At 38.5% G+C, this 22,047-nt stretch overlaps 1 protein-coding gene across 2 annotated transcripts; it reads left to right on the top strand.

Moving 5' to 3' along the window:
• The first annotated feature begins 8,428 nt into the window (after positions 1–8,428).
• LOC110785252 (30S ribosomal protein S9, chloroplastic-like) lies at positions 8,429–14,457 on the top strand. 2 transcript variants are annotated; one of them, NM_001426360.1, is made up of 3 exons: positions 8,429–8,902; positions 13,315–13,603; positions 14,186–14,457. In NM_001426360.1, exons 1-2 carry the CDS (start codon positions 8,564–8,566, stop codon positions 13,600–13,602), a joined length of 627 nt encoding a protein of 208 aa, NP_001413289.1. In that variant the 5' UTR covers positions 8,429–8,563; the 3' UTR covers position 13,603; positions 14,186–14,457. The 2 variants fall into 2 exon arrangements, with proteins under 2 accessions (NP_001413289.1, XP_021845392.1); XM_021989700.2 differs by having other exon boundaries at positions 8,458–8,902; positions 14,201–14,457.
• Positions 14,458–22,047: the final 7,590 nt, after the last annotated feature.

The following is a 22,047-nucleotide window of genomic DNA, read 5'->3' as shown; positions in this document are numbered from 1 at the left end:
GACTTGAAATGGTTTTGAGAATGGGGTTAGTGTGTGGAAGATATGAATATCTTTGTGTAGGCTTTTGAGTGGGCTGAGGTGCGTGTTGATGCGGGGGGCGGTGTTTATTATTTTATGAGTTTTTTTTTTAGCAACATTTGCATTATTTTGATTTCTTTTTTGATTTCTTTGGGTTGCATGGGTTAGACCCTCATGTTGTGGCAATATGATAGTGTGGCTTATTTTGGGGATTCCTTTTTTTGATGAGTTTTGATGTCATGATTCAAGACCGAGTGGGCCTTGTTTATTGGGCCTAGAGTGGGCCGCCTCTTTGTTTTTGTATTTGCAAGTACGTTTGGTGCTTTTAGTGTTAGAATAAAAGTTTTTAGGAGAAATCTTACGCCTTTATTAATTTGGAAAGTAAGGAAAACACACTGAAACAAAATTAGCCTATATTCTAAGGGGTCTTAGGACCATCTAAAGCCTTTATTTTTTTCTATCAATCTAAAGAACTACTAGGCGCTTTTTTACTAAGGTGCTCTATATGGCTCAAGCCTTGGGTTTAGTCTCGTAAAACTTTGGTCCTTCACCGGTACTCATATTGAATTCTATTCCCTTTGTGTTGACCCACTGACATGTCTTCACCCATCCGTTCTCGGCCTCTTCTAGTGTTGATGCAGGAGAGATTAACCGGGTTGGATCGAAACCTTCATCTTGTAAAGCTAGGGTAGTCATCACAGTCTCGTCCTCCATAGGCCTCAATTCGTTAAACAATGTCCATAGAGCCTGGTTGTCTAACATTTTAGCTGTTTTGGCCTTGGTGAGGTGAGGTGCCTCATCCAAAGTATGGCAGTCATGGAAATTTTCAAATCCGGGTTCTAGCAAGCCATCCTGAACGAAGGGTTCAGGGAAATCACAGCATGGGTGTTCTTCTCCTTCCCGAACGAACATTCCGTTAAGAGTTCTTTGATACGGGGGAAGGAAGGTGGTTTGTTTGGCCTTAGCTGAGTTAAGGCGTAGCCTAGACAAGCGGTCAGCAATATCTTCCTCCGTTGGTTCATAGCCTAGGCCAAAGGGAGTAGATTTGTTGGGGAGAGGATGGAACGTGCATTCCTTCTTCCTTATGCCCAAAGGGGTTCATGGGAAATAACCTTGAGCTAACAACATTTTAGGGATGACTCGGGATGCGCGCGGGTCTAGGAATGCTGAATCATAGTCCTCGATGAACTGGATGGCTTCATCCATTTGAAAACCGTAAAGGTCATCGGCAGTTTCGGCTGTTCCAACCATAGTACAACTGATGTCGAGAGGAGGGGCGCGGATTTCCAGAATTACCCCGTTATGGTTAAGTTTAACCATTTGGTGCAAGGTAGAAGCCACACCTCCTAAATCATGGAGCCAAGGGCGCCCCAACAGGAGGTTGAAAGTGGGCTTGATGTCAATTATTTGAAACTCCGTGGTGCGTGCCACATGCCCGGTTTGTATTGTAAGGTTGATTTTTCCCAACACAGGCCTTCGAGAGTTATCATAAGCTCGTACTCCTTGCGTGGAGGTTTGGAAGTCATCGTTTCCTAGCCCCAAGCAATGGGCGGTTCGCAATGGGCAAATGTTAACTGCCGAACCGTTATCTACGAGCGCTAGGGGGATGTTTTGTCCTTTGCATCCAACCACTAGATAGAGAGCCTTATTGTGGGCGCCTCCTTCTTTAGGTAAGTCTTTGTCAGTAAAACCTATTGCTTTTTCCTCAACATCTCTCGTGACGTGGCTAACCAACGAGTCAGGTGTGATGTCCGTAGGGACTGAGATGAGGTCAAGTGAGCGAATAAGTTTTTCACGATGTTCCTTTGAAGTGCACATGAGATCCCAGATGGTAATCTCGGCTTTGGTTCTTTTTAGTTGCTTCAAGAGAGGATTTTCGATGACTTCTGCGACAGTGGTGTGCCACACGTTTTCAGGAGTCTGTCTGACTGGGATATCGTCCATGGGAGGTGGGCGAATATCCGGTTGGTATATCCTTCCCGATCGGGTGAGATTGTCGACTTCAGGCTCCTGAAGGGTGGTGTCAATGAGAGCATACCCGGGCCAAGTTTTGGTAAAGAGGTCCTGGCTCGATACTTGAGATAGGTAGACATCTTCAACATCATCATCCCACACACCGCACACTTCTCTCTCGATTCGATCCATAGGGACCACAGCGAGTGGTGCACCTTGAGGTGTAATGTACACCGTAGGGTCAAAGTTCTTACTTTCTGGCTGGTCGAGAGAGATGTGACAAGAGCCGAGTGGGCTCTTGTTGTTGTTGGGTTTGCCAACGTTAGGGAGAGGTATCACTTCATCCTCTATCATGTCCTGAATTGTGTTTTTTAGATTCCAGCAGTTTTCAGTGTCATGCTCATTTCCTTGATGGAATTTGCAGTAAGTACCCTCGACCCAATACTTACTTTTGACAGGAGGGTCACGGGTGGGGCCTATAGGCCTCAACTTTCCTTGATTGGTTAGTCTTTCGAAGGCTTGTACCAAAGTCGACCCGAGTGGGGCAAACTTTCGATCTCAGACCCATCTTCCAGGGCTTCTTCGTGCTGGGGTTTCCTCTACGGCATGGACTTCTTGGGCTTGGGATGTGTTGCCCGTGTTGTAGGTGTTGCTTTTGTATGCGGGCTTGCTTTGTATTGTTTTTGCGAGATCATCCTCGATCTTTATTCCCACGTCATAAACTCTTTTGAAAGTGTCAAGGCCCAGGTACCTAAGGTGTTGTCTGTAAGCCGGGTCCAGGTTGTCAATGAATTTTTGGACCAATTCTGTTTCGGGAGGCCTATTGATTAGTTGGGCCGCCTGGTCCCTCCATCTAGCAAAGTAGGTTGTGAAACCTTCATTTTTCTTTTGGAAGAGGACTTCCAACTCGCGCATGGTGACTTGAAAATCCATGTTCGACGAGTATTGCTTGATGAAGACATTGACAAAGTCTTCCCAAGTGGGGAAGAGCTTAAGGTCCTGGTGGTAGTACCATTTGAGCGGCACAGGTTCCAAAGACAAGGGAAAGGCAGGCAAATACATGGACTTGTCCACGCCTTTCAAGTTCATGGCATTCACGAAGCTCAAGAGATGATCACGGGGATTGTCCGTGGCTTTGAATTTCGGTAAGTCAGATGAACTAAACTTTTCTGGTAGTTTGCCAGGAAAAGGTTCAGGATCGAGGGAGAAGTACTTGCTCCCCATGGTTTGCTGTAGGACCATTTTTTCAATCCTCTTCTCGTTATCGAGGTCATTTATTGCTTGCGCAGCTGCTTAAGGCTTCGTTTTCCATTTTCAGTTGGCTCATAAGTTGGGTAATTTGGGCCATCTGGTCTCGCAATTCTTCGATGGACACGTTTGAGGGTGCGAATCGAGGTTGGGGAAGCAGAGATCCTTGAAATGAGGGATGACGGACGGAGCTTGGAGTCACTAAACCTGGTGTTGGTGATGTATCTTCGAGACGCATTAACCTTTGATTTTCAGATCGGCACCAAGTGGCAGGACCAGCCTTATGCATAAGATAAGCTAAAGTTTAGGCCCCAAAGTTTCAAGCATTACTTAGTCTATACTTTTGACTCTCTCTATTGGTTTTTTCGCTCTTTCTTTTGTTGGTACACTTTTGGTTTTTCTTTTGGTCATTCTTTGGATTTTCGAAACACTTGCCCGTGTGACATTCATAGTTATTAGCATGCTCGGTTTTGGTGTCGAACATTGTCGTCGACACAAAGAGTTATTTACTTTTATTATATATTTTTTTAGTCGCTTTTAGGATCGAGTGCCTTTTCGTACGCCCTCGCAGCAATTCTTACGAAATTTTTTTTTTGCTACGTATATATTTTATGCGCGGGCACCGAGGCTGCTGCGCCTGACCAAAAGGCCAGGCAGCAACTTCAGCGCCCAGCGTAGGGCGTGAGAAATATTGGCGCCCATCCAGGGGCGTTAAAAATGCGTCCCTGGCTGGTTCTCGTTTTCTGTTTGCGTCTACTTTTTGTTTATGCGACTTTAATTTTGCGTGCTTGCCTAATAACGTCCTTTACGCGTTGTGCAGCGTTTGTGGGATTCGTTACGGGCCATCTCGAGCGTCGCTTATTTTTGTGGCGATCGTTCGGGTTTGCGGAACACGTATTTTGGTATAACTCTTTGGCCAATTGGTTTATGAATGTTTGGGCAATTTTTAAGGTCGTTGGTTTTCTAGCATTATTTGTCACACACAATCACATATTTCGCTACACATAACTAACATTACATCATGAGGCAAGATAATAATATGTCATGTAGTTTATGATAGGCTTCTATGGGTAGTATTTACGCCGGCTTGGTACCGCTTCTATCGCAGATCCAACACATGCCCCCGTCGAGGTAGTGCCTTCAACAGACGAATTTCGCCCAAGAGGCCAATCACAATGTAAGCCAAGGGGGCATGCACCAATGAGAGGGACCTAGTGGGCGAGCGATTGGGTTTGGGACGGGTGTACTACTAGCAAAAGTTCCGAGTGGACAACATTCGCAGCGTATGCACCCCCCGGTTGGCGATGGGTATCCTTAGTCCCAACTCCCGAGATGAAACATTCAAGGGAGCCAAGATTCGTTATGCGGTTCTGCCCGTTCACATTAATATACTGATTTTCAGGTCGTCCCAACTTGATGGGGAAATAAACGCGGGGTAGGATCGTTTCACCCTTCGGCTATTTTGATTACCTACGAGCACGAGTATTTCCTTCACTATCCCCAGTGGAGTCGCCACTGTGAGGGGGTCGAAAAAGCACGAGGCTAATGCGTGACCTCGTCCCTCGTGGGTGTGACGTTTCTTTTTGTCAAATCAAGTGTAATTGGATTTCCTGTGAGTTTACACCCAATTGACTAGTAATATAGGAGTCGCCATTCAGTTTTTAACGACAATGAGAAAAACTGACAAAACCCGGTTATCGTGACATAAAGGGAGTGCAATTATGTTTGACCACGACGGCCATAGGTTCCCTTGTGATCCCTGGTGCGGGGATCTCTCAACATACACCCGCAAGGTAGAGATTGAGGGTTCGGGGGACTGTAACTACCGAGAGGAGTACTCGCTCTTCGATAACTCCAGAGGCAGGATATCCTTACTAGCTCAGCATAAAGAATTGAAGGGACATGCGTTAACTATTAAACTAATCTGTGTTGATTTTAACAATATGCAACACATAATACTAGATCGATCGCGATTATCTGATTTAGATTGTTTTAAGGGACCTAGCATGATAGTTCAATTTCCCAAAATATTATCTTTATTAGGCGTGATAGAACAATCAGATTTAATAGTTTAACAATTTATAAAAGGGCGAGGAAAGGAATTAAATCATGCGGAGGGACACATTACGACGCACCCTTGAGAGGTGCGTCACGGTTCTTAGAAAACTAACCACTTTGGCTTTGCTATTTCTCCTTTTATTTAACGAATCTCAAATTTCCAGGCTTAATTCTTTAGCTACAAGGGACAGGATACGTTATGTTCGATTTTTGGATCGATTGCGACAGAACGCGGGATCAATTTCGCAGCGTGAGGCTTAGGCTTAAGGGTTGGAGTCAATACTCAGAATATGAATTGTGTGTCCTTTTCACGTCGAATTTGGGGCTATATTTATAGAAAAGAGTTCGTGGAAAGATAGAATTGTAGAGCTCTAATCCAAGAAGAATTAGGAGAGAACACGTACCTAGGTATTTTCAGCGCCCAAGGCTGGGCGCCGAAGATTTCGGCGCCCAGAGCCAGGCGTTGAAAATAGGGTCTGGGCCGTATTTCCTTGTCAGATTCGGACTCGTGGAATACGGAGTGTTTGAGACTTATTCGATTTTTTTAGTGCGTATTAACTTTATGACGGAATACGTCCGGGCCCGTTACGAACTCTAGGCTCGTTAGGATCTTAATTAATACGTAACTCTTATTTTCGAACCATATTAGGAATAGGATTCCTCTTGCAATTTCTATCTCATTTAGGATTTATGTTGGAGTGCAACACCTAATTCTGACAGGTTTCTATCTTTTATGACTTGCCACTTTAACAACTACCCATTACGGCAGTTACTATTTTTAGCAGGTTTCCATAAATAGCAGGTTTCTATAAATAGCAGGTATCGGGTGGAATGAAAAGGGGGATTGAGATTCGTTATCTTATAGGAGATGCGTTTCCAAGTGGAGATTTTATGTTCTCATCATCGAACCTTCCCTTTCGGGAATGGGGACAAAAGTAGGTGTCTACATCATCCAATAGAAAAGTCCAAAGAAACATTTTAATCAATCTACCCTCTTAAATAAATTCTTACCATTTTAATCAATTGGTTTATATGCTTTCGACTCTATCTAACTTATCTGTTTCTTATATTCGCACACATTGTATTTATATTGGCCATTTGACCAAATTGGTAAAAAAAAAGTGGACGTTAAGCGACAAATTGGTAAAAAAAAGTGTCACAGGCGACAATTTGGTAAATTTAAAACACAACGGCGACGAATAAGTCACAAAATTGGTCGGAATTTAGAAAACCTAATCGCGTGACTCACACGCTCCTAATATTTTTTTTCTTCATTTTCCTCCAATTTAATTTTATGATTAATATTCCCAACGACCAACTTCATTTTTATAATCCATCCCTATTCTTCTTCTCCTCCATTTTCCTACCACTGCCAAACCTAACTTCTTTCAGAGATGATAATCCTGTAAGAAGGTTCATGAAATGTGGGAAAGATAAAAAGGTTTGATGCAAAATATTTCTGTATTATTTCCCCATTTGGAGAGGAGTTGTTTGATAGTTAATTGGCTCTTGTTGATTTTTTTTAGGGTAATGGACGCAGAACATGAGAATGGATTGACACTCCTGTTTGTCATGTTGGAAGTCAATTATTTTGCTTGATGAGAGATGATTTAATGGAGTTGGAATCGGACAATGATTTGAAGGTTAAGCAAATCAGATTCATGGAGGAAGTAATGGTGAAGACGTACTGTAATGTATGGAGAAGGAATTGGTGGGGGAAAACTTACAAGCGACCAATTTTCATAACCAACTAGTCATAATCATACATCAACCACCATTACTAATTTGGCATTTGAAAAGACAAAAACAAGAAATTAACTCCGAAATTCACCTTTATCACGCCAAATCGTTGTGTTAATGTTGCTCTTCCCTTATTTTTGTTGAGTTGACTCATTAATTCTTCAGCAATGGTGGGTAAGCACAAAAATGGAAGAGGAAGAGAAGAGAGAGAAAAATAAAGAGAAGGAGAAGAGGAGGAAATTAAATATGATTCTTTTTTATTTTTACAAAAGTATTAATCAAAAAATTAAATTGTAGGAAATTTAAGAAAAAAATTGAAAAAAACAATATTAGGAGCGTGTGAGACACACGATTAGGTTTTCTAAATTCCGACCGGTTTTGTGACTTATTCGTTTTTTTTTTTGGTGTACCATCCGGTTCTCCCTTAGGGAAAATCCGGATTCGGGGGCGAGTTTTGAGTGGATAGGTTCCATTCCCCTCCCAATTGTTGTTGCGGGGGATCGAACACGGGTCCTCCCTACCAAGTTCAGCCTCAATCACCACTGAACCAACAATCAATTGGTAGGTTTTGTGACTTATTCGTTGCCGTTGTGATTTAAATTTAACAAATTGTCGCCTGAGGCACTTTTTTTTACCAATTTGTCGCTTAACGTCCACTTTATTTACCAATTTGGTTAAATGACACATTTATATTACTATATTTTTAAATATTACTCCCTCCGTCTCTTTTTGTTCTTTACGTTTTCCTTTTTGGGTATTTCAAAATGTTCTTTATATTTCCTTTTATATTATCACATAAATGACTTAGTATTCTATCAAAATTTGTGTCCAATTATTATTTTAACCAATTAAATCCATTTGGTCATTTAATCTCTCACACTTTTCCATTGGAACATTAAATTTTTCTCATTTTTCAATATTAGAATTTTGATAAAAGTGAAAATATTATAAATAAACGTAATTGATCTTGTTTAAATAAAAAAAAATGAGGAATCTCGATGCAAATTAATTAATCGTTAAAACGCGTGAAAAATATCAAACGTAAAGAACAAAAAGAGACGGGTGAAGTATTTTAGATTTAAATGTACTCTGTAATAACATAATTTGTTTGTTTTTATTTGCATGCATGTAAGACGAGTGAAGTTATACTACCTCTATTCCTTAATATTCTTTACGCATTGGAATATGTGTCCAAAGTATAAAAATTTTGACCGTAGATTCCTACTTTTATACATCAAAATATTGTCATGTAAGATCTTGTTAGAATGGTCTCGTTATGTATTTTCAAAATATCAAATTTTTATAATTTTTTCACATACGAAAATAAATATATAAGTCGTTGAATATTGCATTGGAATCCGTGCAAATAGTAAGCGTAAGGAACGGAGGTAGTAGAATACAAGACGGAGGGTGTATATGAGTATATCCATACGACAGCCAAATCCTTGAAATTGCTACAAACATTATCCGCTCTCGGAAACAGAGGATTTCCTCTCCTCCATTGTTGAAAACCTCCAACTTTCCCCACTGTAAAACACACTAAAAAATGGCGGTCTCAATTTCGTCACTCACATCATCCTTCGCTTCACTGTCATTCACCTCCAACCTCACTCCCAAACCCCAAACCTTACCCATGGCGCGCACCAAACCCTTCTCATTATCCAACCCAGCGGTCGTCAAACCACTTGTCATCACCGCAACATCCGCCACCGCACCGGTGGAAGTAGCTGAGACTGCCGACCTTGAGAAGTTTGTCAAGTCGCGTCTTCCGGGCGGGTTCGCAGCACAGACAGTAATTGGCACCGGAAGGCGAAAATGCGCCATTGCTAGGGTTGTTCTTCAAGAAGGAACTGGAAAATTTATTATTAATTACCGTGATGCTAAGGTTTCTCTCTCCTCTTTCGAAATTTTTACTTGAATTTTATGTTAAGCTGCATTTTGATGTTTTATTTGTGCTTCTAATTTCTATCTTCTTCGAGTTTTTTTGGTAGGTCTGAATTTGAATTGCTATTATAATTCACCAAGTGCTTACACTTAACATAAGTCGTATCGAATTTGAAAGTCCGGTTATAGACTTATAGTAGAGAGTAGAGACTTTGTTCTTGTTGGTTCACATAAAACTGCATAGAATGTATTGAGTAGGATTCCTTAGGAAGTGGAATCTAGGAGTTATTTGGTTGACAAAATCAGTTTATCAAATGTTCGACTTCCCATAAAATGGGGTAAGTGGTTATCATATGTGACCCGGGTGCACAATGCTCTGTGCAAATACAAAGAACATATTGTTTAGAGCCAAAGAAGTGAAAAAGAACATATAGTAAATGAACATATATTAAAATATTTCACTTCTACGCGTACGTTGAAATCATTTTCCATGTTTATTAGGTGCTCAGTGAGTGTTCATCACTGTGCACTCGTGTTTATAATCCAAATTGTGGTTCTCCTCGTAAGTGGAATTTCTTGTGGCCAAATAGTTTTGTTCACTTCCGATGTTAGAAAAAGTTGCGACGTTGTAAGGTTATTCAACCAATGACCACATAGAATAGGCCAAATATCCCTTGTTGGTATCATACTGAGCATGGGGCGTCCGGGGATGCCATGGAGTGCTTTGATTAGAAGAAAGCTCAAAAGGTGTTGGTAGATGTTGGGAAATCTTGTCGAGTGGCATTGGAATTTTAAAAGATAATTTGTTGGATCAGAATCTAACAGATAAGTCTGACAAAATGATAAAGAGAACTTTCGATGATAGAATGGATCACTGTTAATGGCGATCATGATAATTTTAAATTTCTTGGCAGAAATGAAGGCTTCTTTGAAGAGCCTACACAACCAAGTGACCATATAGTTTCAGCACTAGTTAAGATCCCAAATAAGTTGGTAAGAAGTGTCTGCTGGAAATGAAAAGTTGTATTTACAGAGTAATTTGGATTGTTTAAAATATGATGAATATGAAATGATATTATTTTAGTTAGAAAAACCCTCATCGGATTTAGGAGTAATGAATGTTTAGAACTATAAAGTTTTATATCTAAGTTCCAGAAAAAAATCTTACAAATTAAGTTCTTATATAAGTTTGACAATCACCAAAGAAGCGGAACATTGAGAAGAGACGAAAGAAGGCATTTGAAGACATACAATACGAGGGTAACAACTCTGATAAATACAGAGAGAAAGTTTGAGAATGCATAGCTACTCATCATATTGTAGCCCTTTTAGCAATCATCTTTTGGGCGATGTTAGCAAAATAGGTTGAAGAACATTGCATGGGGTTATAAGTCTGAAGTTCAAAGATCAAAATTCAATAATGACTTTTGAGAAAAGGAAACGACTCAAGGAATTGTAGTTTATCTTGTATGTAAAGTAAACCAAAAAAGAACAGAATTATGCAAGATAGAAGCCAAGTAGCCAACCCATTTTCTGATATATTATTGGGTTGTGATTCATAAAACGTTACTCCGTACTATCATAATTTCCTAAATACTTTTGAGGATTGGTTCCTTTTCCTTCTTACGAACAAAATCTGAATTTGTTATTTACATGGAAATGGGTTAGGTTTGCTTATCACTATTGGAAAAGAAAAATATGAACTGTTGGGAGTTGGTAATAGTTGTTAGGGTATTTCAATTACAAGCACAACAAGCAAGGGACGGTTAATGGAAATCTATGAAGTATTTTGAGGCGTTATTATTTATATCAGGCATAAAAGAAAATGTACTTTGAGTTGAAAGCAATGCAAAAGGGAACCACAAATTACAGAACTTTTCAGTTTGAACTGAAGAATTAAGCACTGTAAGTAACAGATCTTTACATCAATTAACACCTGATTTATTGTGATAAGTCGTGGTTATGTTCAACTAACCTGATTTATTGTGATAAGTCGTGGTTATGTTCAACTAACAAGTCCGAAGTGTGTTAGTGCTTATGATTTTGTGAAACTCACTATCTTTATGTACTCTCCCTAAGCTAAATCGAAGTTTATTCTCACCAGAGTTCCACTGCCCAAAGTCGTGACTCTTATGTGGCTGTTGTTCACTTGTCCCTGCTGCTGCAATGTTTGAGTTCCCCCATAATTGGTTCAAAGGTTCCTGCATATCCATTTATAACCCTCGCCGATGGCATACCACTATGCTTTGTAGATTTGGTTCAAAATATCACTGAACAGCAAGCTAATGGTGTTGTTCTGCCATCATAGCTGCTGCTGTCGCTTTTGTTTTATAAACTGAATTGATGTGGTCATAAGCTTTGTAAACGAGGCCATGTGATCATTAATTGACGCTACCGCTCAATTGACGCTAAAGTTGTCGGAGCTGGATATTTCAGAAGAGCATCCTTGAATGTTCTGTGGGCAGATCAGATTAGTTGCTTCAAGCTCTTCTACTCAATCCTCAGTATCTTTGAATTGAAGTTTTCTCTCTAATTATGGTGGTGTTGCCTGATCCTTTTTTCTACGAACCAAAATTTTCCGATAGAAAACCAACAGGGAACATGAAGATTGTGAATGATAAGCTTTGGAATTGCAGAAATTAAGATAGATTATCAAGCTTTCCAGATGCTTGGTTCTCTCTCGTAACTAAAAGTAACTAACATTTGCTCTCAATAATATTCTTATAATTTCTCTTTCTCTAATATCCTCCACTTTTAGACAATCTGATTCCCTTTTCCTTCTTTCTCCTCAAACTTTCTTGCCTTACTACTCAAGCTACTACTACCTGAATAAAAATACCAATACCTATAGTGCCCCTCACCTGTTGCCGGTTCATTGGACTTTCTTGATAATCCTTGTTTGGATACAGTGATGGACGAACAAGGGTGGTAATGATAATGGGTTCCGAGTCAATTGAACTGTTAAAAATTAGCTGAACTGCTAGACTCCCTTGATTCTTCTATCAGCTTTTCCTAGCTTGAGCTTGTGCCTAGATGTTACTCCCTCCGTCCCAAATTAAGTGCAATGTTTGACTTTGCGCGGTCTACAAGACACATATTTAACATAAATTTTATTTTTTTAACTATTAATACTGATTCTATAATTGTAAATTGTTGAATTGGGACGGAGGGAGTACTAGTTAATAGAACACTTTTGTGCCCAACTGTCCTTAGTTTTTTTCCCACTATTTTCTCCAATTTCTCCAAGCATACGCTTTACAATTCAAAAGTTATTTTGATGTCTTTTAGTGCATTAAAGATGTATAAGCAAGTCTACAACAAAGCTTAAATGAAAATATTTTCAAAATCACCTTAAATGTACTGCTGAGGGATGAACCTAGAATAACTGAAAGAAAAGCCTTTCCTATGCAACCAGGGTTGACGTGTAAAGCACTAGAGGAAATCGCTTAATTAGGCCTGGCGAAACGTTTTGGAAGAAGCGCGCCGAAGCGAAGCGTGCTTTTTTGCGCTTCATTAAAATTCCTTTTTTAAAATTTTTTATTTTTTTTTTTACGTTGGATGCTTCTTTTTTTATTTTACGTTAAAAGCTTCTTTTTTTATGTTGTTATTGTGTTTTGGACCACGCGCTATTAATCTTTAACAATAGAAAGTGTGCCAAGAGTCCAAAAGAAAAGAAGACAGCAAGCACAACAGTCGGCCCTAACTTCTTGATATATATTATGTTACATGCTTTATTTTTGTTAAAACAAAGAGTAGTATATTTTTGGAAGCAAATTTGATGTTTATATAGTGATTTTTTTAGTAAGGTATATATTCATAATAGTAAAGAAACTGTTAATTCTTAAATATTGCGCTTCACTTCGATGAAGAGCGCACCTTGCGCATAGGCTCTAGGACTCATATAGCTTTAGTGCGCTTTGCGCTTTTTTATACACTAAACCAGGGTAAGGTTATTTACTTTTTAATGAAGCATGCTTCAATGTTACATGATTCAAAACTTACAGAACACTAATACTTCCGCCGTTTCACTAAAATTGCAACATGTTTGAAAAGAAAATTCAACACTTCCCTTTTGGGTAACTTTTGCAACTTAAGTAATTTTATTGTATATTCACATGGTTACAGCCCACTTGCATTCTCTTTCCTCTTGCATAAAATATTTGCAAAATGCAAGGGTTGAAATTTTATTGAACGGATAAAGCAGTTGATATCTATTACCTTTGCAAACAGTTTGATAGAGAAGAAAATGGGTGGCGCCAGCACAATTTTGCCTCTTTTGCATGTACCTATCCTTGAAACCTTGTATCATGTGAAATATGATTTTTTTTTTTTGTTTTTTTTTTTTAATAAATAGTCTGGACCAGTGCAGAGGTAGAGAGAGTGAGATATGACTTAAATTGCATCTCTGTGCAGGAATATCTTCAAGGAAACCCACTGTGGCTGCAATATGTGAAAACCCCCTTGGCTACTTTGGGTTATGAAACGAACTATGACGTCTTTGTTAAAGCACATGGTGGTGGGCTTTCTGGTCAAGCACAAGCAATATCTCTTGGTGTTGCCAGGGCATTGTTGAAGGTCAGTGCAAGTCATAGAGCACCTCTCAAACAAGAGGGTCTTCTGACTAGAGATTCCAGGATAGTGGAGAGGAAGAAACCTGGTCTCAAGAAAGCTCGCAAAGCTCCTCAATTTTCAAAACGTTAAGGTAGAAATTGTTATTTTATCCACACTTTCCGCAATATAACCTTCTGAACTATTAAACTTTCACGGGGTCTTGTGCAGTTCCTATGTAATGGGTGGTAAAATTGTTGAATCTGTGCATTTAGACATTATCAGCAATCCAGTTGTGTTCAGACCAAGAATATCCAATTATCTTTGTGGAACCTTCTGCACAATTAAACTTTCTTAGTAGTCTTGTTTGATTATGATCTGTGAACCTTCACTTTATTGATAGACTTTGACACTCTTAGATTTTGAGTCCAACGTATACTGGCACTCTGGATTCTTCTCTTAATATTTCTACACTGTAGTATGCTTACATGGAAGAGTACAGATAATCAACTTGTTTTTTGCTATCTATATCAGTTGTTTCAGTGAGCCATTGAGGAACTGTGAGACTAATTTGTTGAGACCTTTAATGCTCATCTTATCAGTGCGTGGTATATCTGCTGAAGTTAATCAATCCTACTTTCAATTTCCGTTGTTGTCGATATTGATTATCATAACAAACCATGGAGAATATCGACACGTGTCTATGTCAAATTTTTAAACTCTGATGTAATCACAGGATGTTTACTAGCAGAGCCAAGTCAACAGAAGAAAGTCCAGGGAAGGCAAGTGAAGCTATGCTCAAGTGGATTAAGTTTCCTAAAGCTAACTCTGATATATTCGGAAACATTTTTTTGGTACTTTCACATTCTGTTATATGTAACTGGCACTTCCCTTTTTTGCCTTTGATATCATGAGTGGGAATAGATGCTTACTGTATATGTTTATCGAAGGGTGTAATCTTATACGTACCATCGTATGGTGAGTGAAAAATGTCCTCCTAATGCTCAATTTCTTGTTGCAGTCTTTCCGTTTTCTTCAAGTGAATAGCTCGATCATCTCTGATAATGCCTTCCTTCAATCTGAGTGTTAATCAAATTGGTCAAATTGGTTAGCACTGAAAGAGTTCTATCAAAACAGTCATATTAGATCAAAATCCTTAAGCTCAGTGGTATATATCCCTAACCCTAAAAAGATAGGAAAATACCTCATTTTCCCTTATAGGTTGTTAAACAAGATTGAGCTACGCTAACCAAACTGCGCTAAACGTCGTTTTACCTCCACCTTAAAATTCAGTTACACTGCTTGACCTCTAAAACAAATTCGCGTCAAGGGGTGAGACTAATAATGCTCCGACACCGCATCCTAATTGTGGAGATGCTTTAAAAAGGGGTTTCGCACCATTGTCCTCCGACCTATTTAACTTTCGCATGCTACAACTGTCACTTCGAGGAGACGATGAATGGAATGAACCAGACAATTATCAGAGAAGCTAATCTTGCTTTCGACAACTCAAAGACAGAGGAAAGGGGATCAAATTGATTGTCACAAGTCAATGAAAAACACTGTTCATGTTGCTTTTGAATTTGATTTTGGTGTGACATGGGGGTCGAATCCTTTTGGCAGCAACATTGTATGTTTTCGCTTTCTTTACAATTTTAATTCTTCTCTTCTTTTAACTGTCTTTGTTGTTCCTTCTTTGTACCCTTCCTCCCTTGTTTCTTCCGTTCTTGCTTTCTCTCTCTTCGGGACATCGCTTCTTGTTTTTTCTCTCTTCCTTCTCTTCCATTTCATGTCTTCATGGATTGTGCATATGTTTGTTTTTGTGTTTCTCTTCCATTTCATTTCTTCTTTCTCTTCCATTCCATATCTTCATGGATTGTGTAAAGGTTTATTTTTGTTTCTCTTCTCACTCTTTATTCTGCAAGTTTACTTGTCCATGAATCATTTTGTTGTATTGGGGATCTAAGAATTGGGTTTGTGGCTTGCATACAATCACTTAGATTCTTCGAATTGAACTAAACAAGTGTTTAGCATCTAATTAAATATTAATAAGTAAAACCGGGGCATTATTGCATTGGATGATTGGATATATGCCAAGGATGATTTTTAATATAATAAGTTACATTGATTTGGATTTGATTGGACTAAGATGGATTGATTGAATGAATATGGGTTCAATTGGACTAAATTCCCTGCTAAAAAAAAGCGGAATGAAATTCTATTTTTAACTTGATCCCGGTTTTAACAAAGAGAATTTTCTTGTTATCGTTCATCATTACCCATTGTTGATCGTTAATTCGGGAACTTCGGTTCTAGTCATAGAGAGGTGCGTCCAAAATTGTAAAAAAAGGTTAATACATTTTATTTATTGTTCAGGGATTGATGTTCTTATTATCGGTCATCGTTAAATTGTTAAATTTGATGCATGGTGTAGACACCTAATTTGTGTCTCCCCACTGGGATGATGACGATACCATTATCCTTATTAGGCGGTTGGAGCAACTCCGTGCGGAAATCCCAATTGCTAAGAACATGTCCAAAATCCAAGAGCCAAAATCTAACCCCTGAGGTCGTTCCCATTCCGGAACTCGATACAAAATGCAATTTCCAAAAATCAATTTCAAAATCCAAGTACAATCTCACCCAATGGACTATCCCATCGGGTTTACAAGGTCTTTTCCAGTCAAAATGACATTAAGCAATCCAAATTCGGGAGCCGACCCACAAAACCGAGCAAGCCGGGCCTCGTCCCGTAAAACCGAAATTCAAAAACCCGAAACGCCTTGTTTTTAGACGCAAACCAAGCCTTAATCCCCAAGCAATCACTACGTGCCAACTTCGTACAAATAGTACGAAGGTACATCAATACAAGACAAAGCAAGGACGGAGCCCAAGTCCTTGTTTTGGCAGCATCTGCGCCACGTCAGCAGCGCCTGGCGCTGGTGCTGCGCTGGACGCTGGCGTTGGCTGGCGTTTAGCAACAACCCTATTAAAACCCCTAATTCTGAACATTATGGGGAGGCAAAAATCAAAACATAACGTCGTAATACAAAAATTGTCACTCAAATCAAAATCCAAAAAACCTTCAAAATCTCATACAAATCTCATACAATATTTCAAGTTCTAAGCAATTGGGAGTTCTAAACGGAATTCTTGCCTAAGCCTCAATAGGTAATTCCGAATCCAACCATAATCAATCATGTTTCTTTGATTTTTTCTCTTTCAAAAATGATTAGTAAGTTGGCATTTTTAATCTTAAAAATGTCACTTACAATAATCAAACATTTCTTCAAAATCCAAACTTTTCAAAATACAAAAATGCAAGCTTTCAAGATTCAAGGATGTTCAAAGTTGTTTGTAATCACTTCTTTGAACTAGAATCATTTTCAAAATATGGAGTAATCAAAGATGATGCCTTTCTAACTTTTAATGGTTTAGTCTTTGAGATTCAAGACTCCATTTTTCAATATACAAGTTCAAGTTTTCAAATTTCAAGATCCAACAATGTTTAGGGTTGCTCATGACTACTTCCCTAAACTAGGATCCTTTCAAAGTAAGAGCACATCAAAGATTAAGCCTTTTCAACATTAAAAGGTCCGATCTTTGAGATTCAAAACTCTTAAGTTCAAAGTTTCAAGTTCAAATTCAAAGTTTCAAGTTCAAGTTCAATATTTCAAGTTCAATATTTCAAGTTTCAAACCTTTCAAGTTCAAGTTCTATGTGCAAAATCTAGGATACTTTGGGTGAACAATCCATCCTTAAGTTGAGATTTTTTAGCTTTGAATCCGTGTCGGACGCACTTATTTTTAAGTAACCGTTTGGCGTTCGGATCTCATGTGCTTAAGTTCAATTTCAATATTGCAATTTCAATTCCGCAATTTCAATTATGCACCTTTCAATTCCGCACCTTTCAATTACGTAATTTCAATTCCGCATTTCAATTCCGCACTTTCCCTCTTATCAGTTAACAAAGTACTAGATAACACTTTTCAGTTACCGGAGGAGTAAGGGTCTTTCCCTCTTTTCAGCTAACAAAGTACTAGATAACACTTTGTACTCTACTAGCTTTTAACTTTATACTACGATTTTTTCATGAAATGCCCCTGAGGTTTGCGATAATGCACCAAATACATCCGCGTCTTTCGAATCACATAATATAACTCCATTTCGCCATACTATTCATGAGATACACTTAGAGTTAACGGACGTTAGTCCGCCGTTAGTTGTGTTTTACTAGTTTTCCCTTAATCTGGGTTTGGCGCGATTTACCTGTAATTCCTTCACAGAAATTCCAAAAAAAAAAAAACTTCTCATCTTCTTCTCTTTCTCTCTCCTCTCCTCTGTTCTTCCTCTTGCTTGAATTCTACTCAAACCCTAAAAAATCTGGGTAAAACTTCAAATTTTCTGCAAAATTTGCTGCGCATTGTGAAGGCGAGTTTGTGGGTGTGATTTTGGTTAATTCGCGACTAAAAGGGGTGAAATTTGAGGCGATTTACAGCACGAGTTAGAGTCGAAGAGGAAGCGCCATTTTTGAAGTTGGATAATCTACTTCAAGGTAATAATCGCTTCTCCGTTGTGTTTTTTTTCTTGTAAAGTTGAGTTTTTTTAGCGAAATTGATTAGGGTTAGGGTTTTATGAAGTTGTCAGTTGTTTTTTGAAATTGCGCAAATTTGTTGTGATAATTGATTGGTTGGTGGTTGTTTTTTCCTGGAATTGCATGTATTGTTTATTGATGAACTTGATTATTCGATGTTGGTTATTGATGAATTGTGTTGTTGGATTGGTAATTCATGTTTTTTTTCCCTTAAATTTTCCCTTTAGGATGACTGCTATTTGGTTGTTATTCCATTATGGATCACATAGCTTTGATGTGAGAGTTACAGACATGGATAATTATCGTTTGTTGAGGTTATTTCTGGATATTTTTCAGGAATCAGTTAAGCATGATGTGTTTTTACCTAGTCTATTTAGGTTGTTTATTGAGTCTCCTTGTGGTAAGGTTGAGTTGAAAGATGATAAGACATTGAAGTTGTTGTGGGGATGGAATTGGGGTAAATATACTGCTGAAATTTGGGTTGAGGGAACAGATACTCAAGGGTTGGTGTTTAGGACTGCTGTTGCCACAATTGAGAATCGTAGGAAAGAAAATGAGAGGAATCTTAAGGAAAGACAAGATGAAGTGTTGAGGGCTCAAAGAGAGGAGGAAGAGGAAAGGAGGAAACAACAGGAAAAGGAGGATATTTTAAGGGAAATTCTGGAAGAAATGGAGTTCATTGTGGCTATGGAGGTGCCTGTGGTTTATTGTGAGGACTTGAGCACTGAGTATGTGAGAATCATTATCAAAGCTAATGCTGATGATGTGTTTTCAGGTGGATCTCAACCACAATCAACTCAAGAATCTTCACCCCCAAGCAAAAAGCCTGCTGCTAAGAAACTGACCCCAAAGAGGAGGCCCTCTTCATCAGCTAAATGAAGGAAATGTGTCCTTCACCCAAGGTGCATTAAGTCTAATACCAAGGTTCACATTAATTACGAACAATTAGTTCAGTGAGATCAAGTGATCGGAACAACTAGCTGGAGCAATGCTTCCGATCAGTGAGTTCTAATCTATATTAGGCTCACAACTTACTCTTGACTTAACCTATAAGGTCACACCAATGGCATGTAACAGATCATCGGATTAAATGAATCAGAAATTCATTTAATAGCTTTTCGGGAATTAGTTCGGAAAAACATAATATACGATATGACGTTGGATCGGAATCGTATATCATATCGCGAACATTCGTAAGCTGGGCGAAACGAATAATCGTATCGTACGACGGTGATTCGTCGTGTACAATACGATAAATAATATCCATAAGGCGTTCGTCGCGAATGCGAGACGCAACGAAGTTGGCGGCCTGTCGAGCCAAGCGCGCATGCGCGCAAGGTCCAACAAGCCAGCAAGCTTGCGCGCGGCAAGCAGCCAGCCCGCGGCACAGCGTGTGCGCGCAACGATGGGGCAGCAGAGAAGCGAGCAGAGCAAGCAAGGCCCACAGCCCACTTCTGCTGCTCGGCTGCTGTGTGGGCTTCAGCTGCTATGTGGCTTCGGTGAGTGTGGCCTTGTGTGGCCGGTTAAGGATTTGTGCCTTGGCCGGTTACACAATATAACCTTAGGGTTATATTCCACTCTCACTAGTCGTTTTTCCAATCAGAAAACCTAATTCTAATATTACGTAGTTTCAACTTTGCTCTCTACAAAAAACTGTTCTTTCCGAAAACCAAACACTCTTGAGTATTGTCTAAGCTACGATTATCAAGACGGATCTGAACGTGTCGGAGAACCAAATAGAGGAACGACGATTGGAGTTTTTTTGTTCGTGTTCATGAATAATAAACTCGGGAAAACACGCTTCGAATGTAAGTTGCTTAATCTATGCTTTATACATTTTTCCTGGCTTTGGGGATTGTTCCGCACATGTTATATGTATTTAGCTGTATTCCCCTACAGTGGTATCATGAGCCTTATGTATTAAAGTACTTTATAGCATGATTATATGTTTTTGTATGCTGTCGAATTTTCCTATATTTTCCGTAATTTTTTTTTTTCGAATTTTTCTGGATTATTGGATAGATCGCAGAGAGCATATCTGAATTCAAAAAATTTCGAAATTTCGATTTTTCTGACCCTAATCTGATTGAAAATGATTTTCTAAGATCAACTCATGAGAACAGAATCGCAAAAACAGGCCTCGAAGTATGATTTTTTGGGCGTTTGTGTTAATTAATGAATTAAAATTAACAAATTCGGAAAGTCTTTCAATTAATTGGTCGACCTAAACTACTCGGAATTGATTGAAATATTTCCCTACTGTTCTTGGGTATATTTTAAAATTATGGTAAAATTTTCGGCCATAAATGTTAAGTATAAACCCTAATTTCACTTTCCCCAAATTTGTAATTTTTAGATCGCTAATTGATTTTTTAAATAATTTAGATCTGGAAATTTGGTTAATTGGGAAAAGGAATATAATTTCATATAAAGTGGTAGATTTTAAAAATTATTGGATTAAAATTTTGATTAGATTCGTTAATTATAATCGTCACTTAAACCAAATTGGTAAAAATCTGAATTTTGAATGTTTAGAACGATTTAAAATTTTAGATTCGATTATAAAAAATGTTCAAATTTTTGTTGACATTGTTCGTTTGTTAAATTTGAATATTGTTAGCCTAGATTTAATAAATTTTGCAAAATTGGATTGTTGTAAAAATTTATTAAATCGTAAACTTGTTATTTTTCGAAAATAAAAACGATTAATTTGTTAATTTTGTGAAAAATAACTAATGCAAATATGGTTCGTGAATTTTTTTTTAATTAGTTGGTTTGTATGGCGCGAACCAAAGGCACGAACAAGGGGTGTGCGGTGCGTGTGGCTCGTCGTAGCCCATGCGCGCTGCGTCCCCGCAGAACAGGCGCATCAACGCGGGCAGCCAGCAAGCGAGCTTGCGTGCCGCACGCGCTGGCGAGAGAGCGAGCAAGGCAGGCATGCCTTGGCTTGCGAGCTGCGAGCAAGCAAGGGGCGCTGCTGCCTTGCCTTGCGCTCAGCAACGAGCAGCAAGCACATCACGAGCACTACAATGCCACAAGCAGCGATGGTTGCGAGGGTGTGTGGTGAGGCTTGCGAGGCATGGGCGATGGGCTCGTGGCCTCGTAGGTCACATCGCACATGGCAGTGCTAGGCTGGGCGCAAGCCTAGCCCGCATTGCACAATTTTGGCTAATTTTGTTCGTTGGGCTATAATATTTGCATTAAAATGGCTAACGAGGATAATTAATTTTTTTTTTTAACTTGGGTCAAGCCGTGAGTTTAATTAAATATTAAATATTAAATTATCCGAAATTAAATAATGGTTTGAGTGGGAGCCGCTTAATGAAATTAAAATGAAATAATTATTTTAATTATTTTTCGCAGGGCGCTTTATTTTAATTAAATTAAATTTTGATTAGAATAAATTCCAAGGATTAATAATTCGGAATTGATTAATCTTTTAGGACGCTTTTATGTGAACGTGATTTTTAAATAAATCACGTAAATACTTGCATAATTTAATTGGGCCATTCGTTTTAGGACACGAATGGATGAATGCATAGAATATATATATACATATATATATATATATATATATATATATATATATATATATATATATATATATATATATATATATATATTATTTAATGCAGGTACTCCAAGTGACTAGTATGGCCAATATAGGATAGTTAAATACGGTCTGCGAACCGTTTTATCTTTGAATGTAAAGTTTTAAATATGGTCTGCGTACCATTGAAATTTTGATGTAATTTTTAATTATTTCAAGTATTTCTAGTTTAGAACTTTAAGTTAGCATTGAATGAAGATTCAAGACGATGCCAAGCTAACAAGATGGTGAAAAAGATTGGATGCTTCAAAAAAGAGTTTTGGGCCATACTAGTTCACCAATTTTATTTATGCACTATATATTGTGAATGTATGAATATATTATGCATGAATGTTGTTTGTATGCTCGATTAGATTTAGTTCACTAAATAATCGAACCAACATAGAAACAACTA

The sequence above is a fragment of the Spinacia oleracea genome, chromosome 3, assembly GCF_020520425.1.
Source record: "Spinacia oleracea cultivar Varoflay chromosome 3, BTI_SOV_V1, whole genome shotgun sequence".
Taxonomy (NCBI): Eukaryota; Viridiplantae; Streptophyta; class Magnoliopsida; order Caryophyllales; family Amaranthaceae; genus Spinacia; species Spinacia oleracea.
This window is presented reverse-complemented; position numbering and strand designations above follow the sequence as displayed.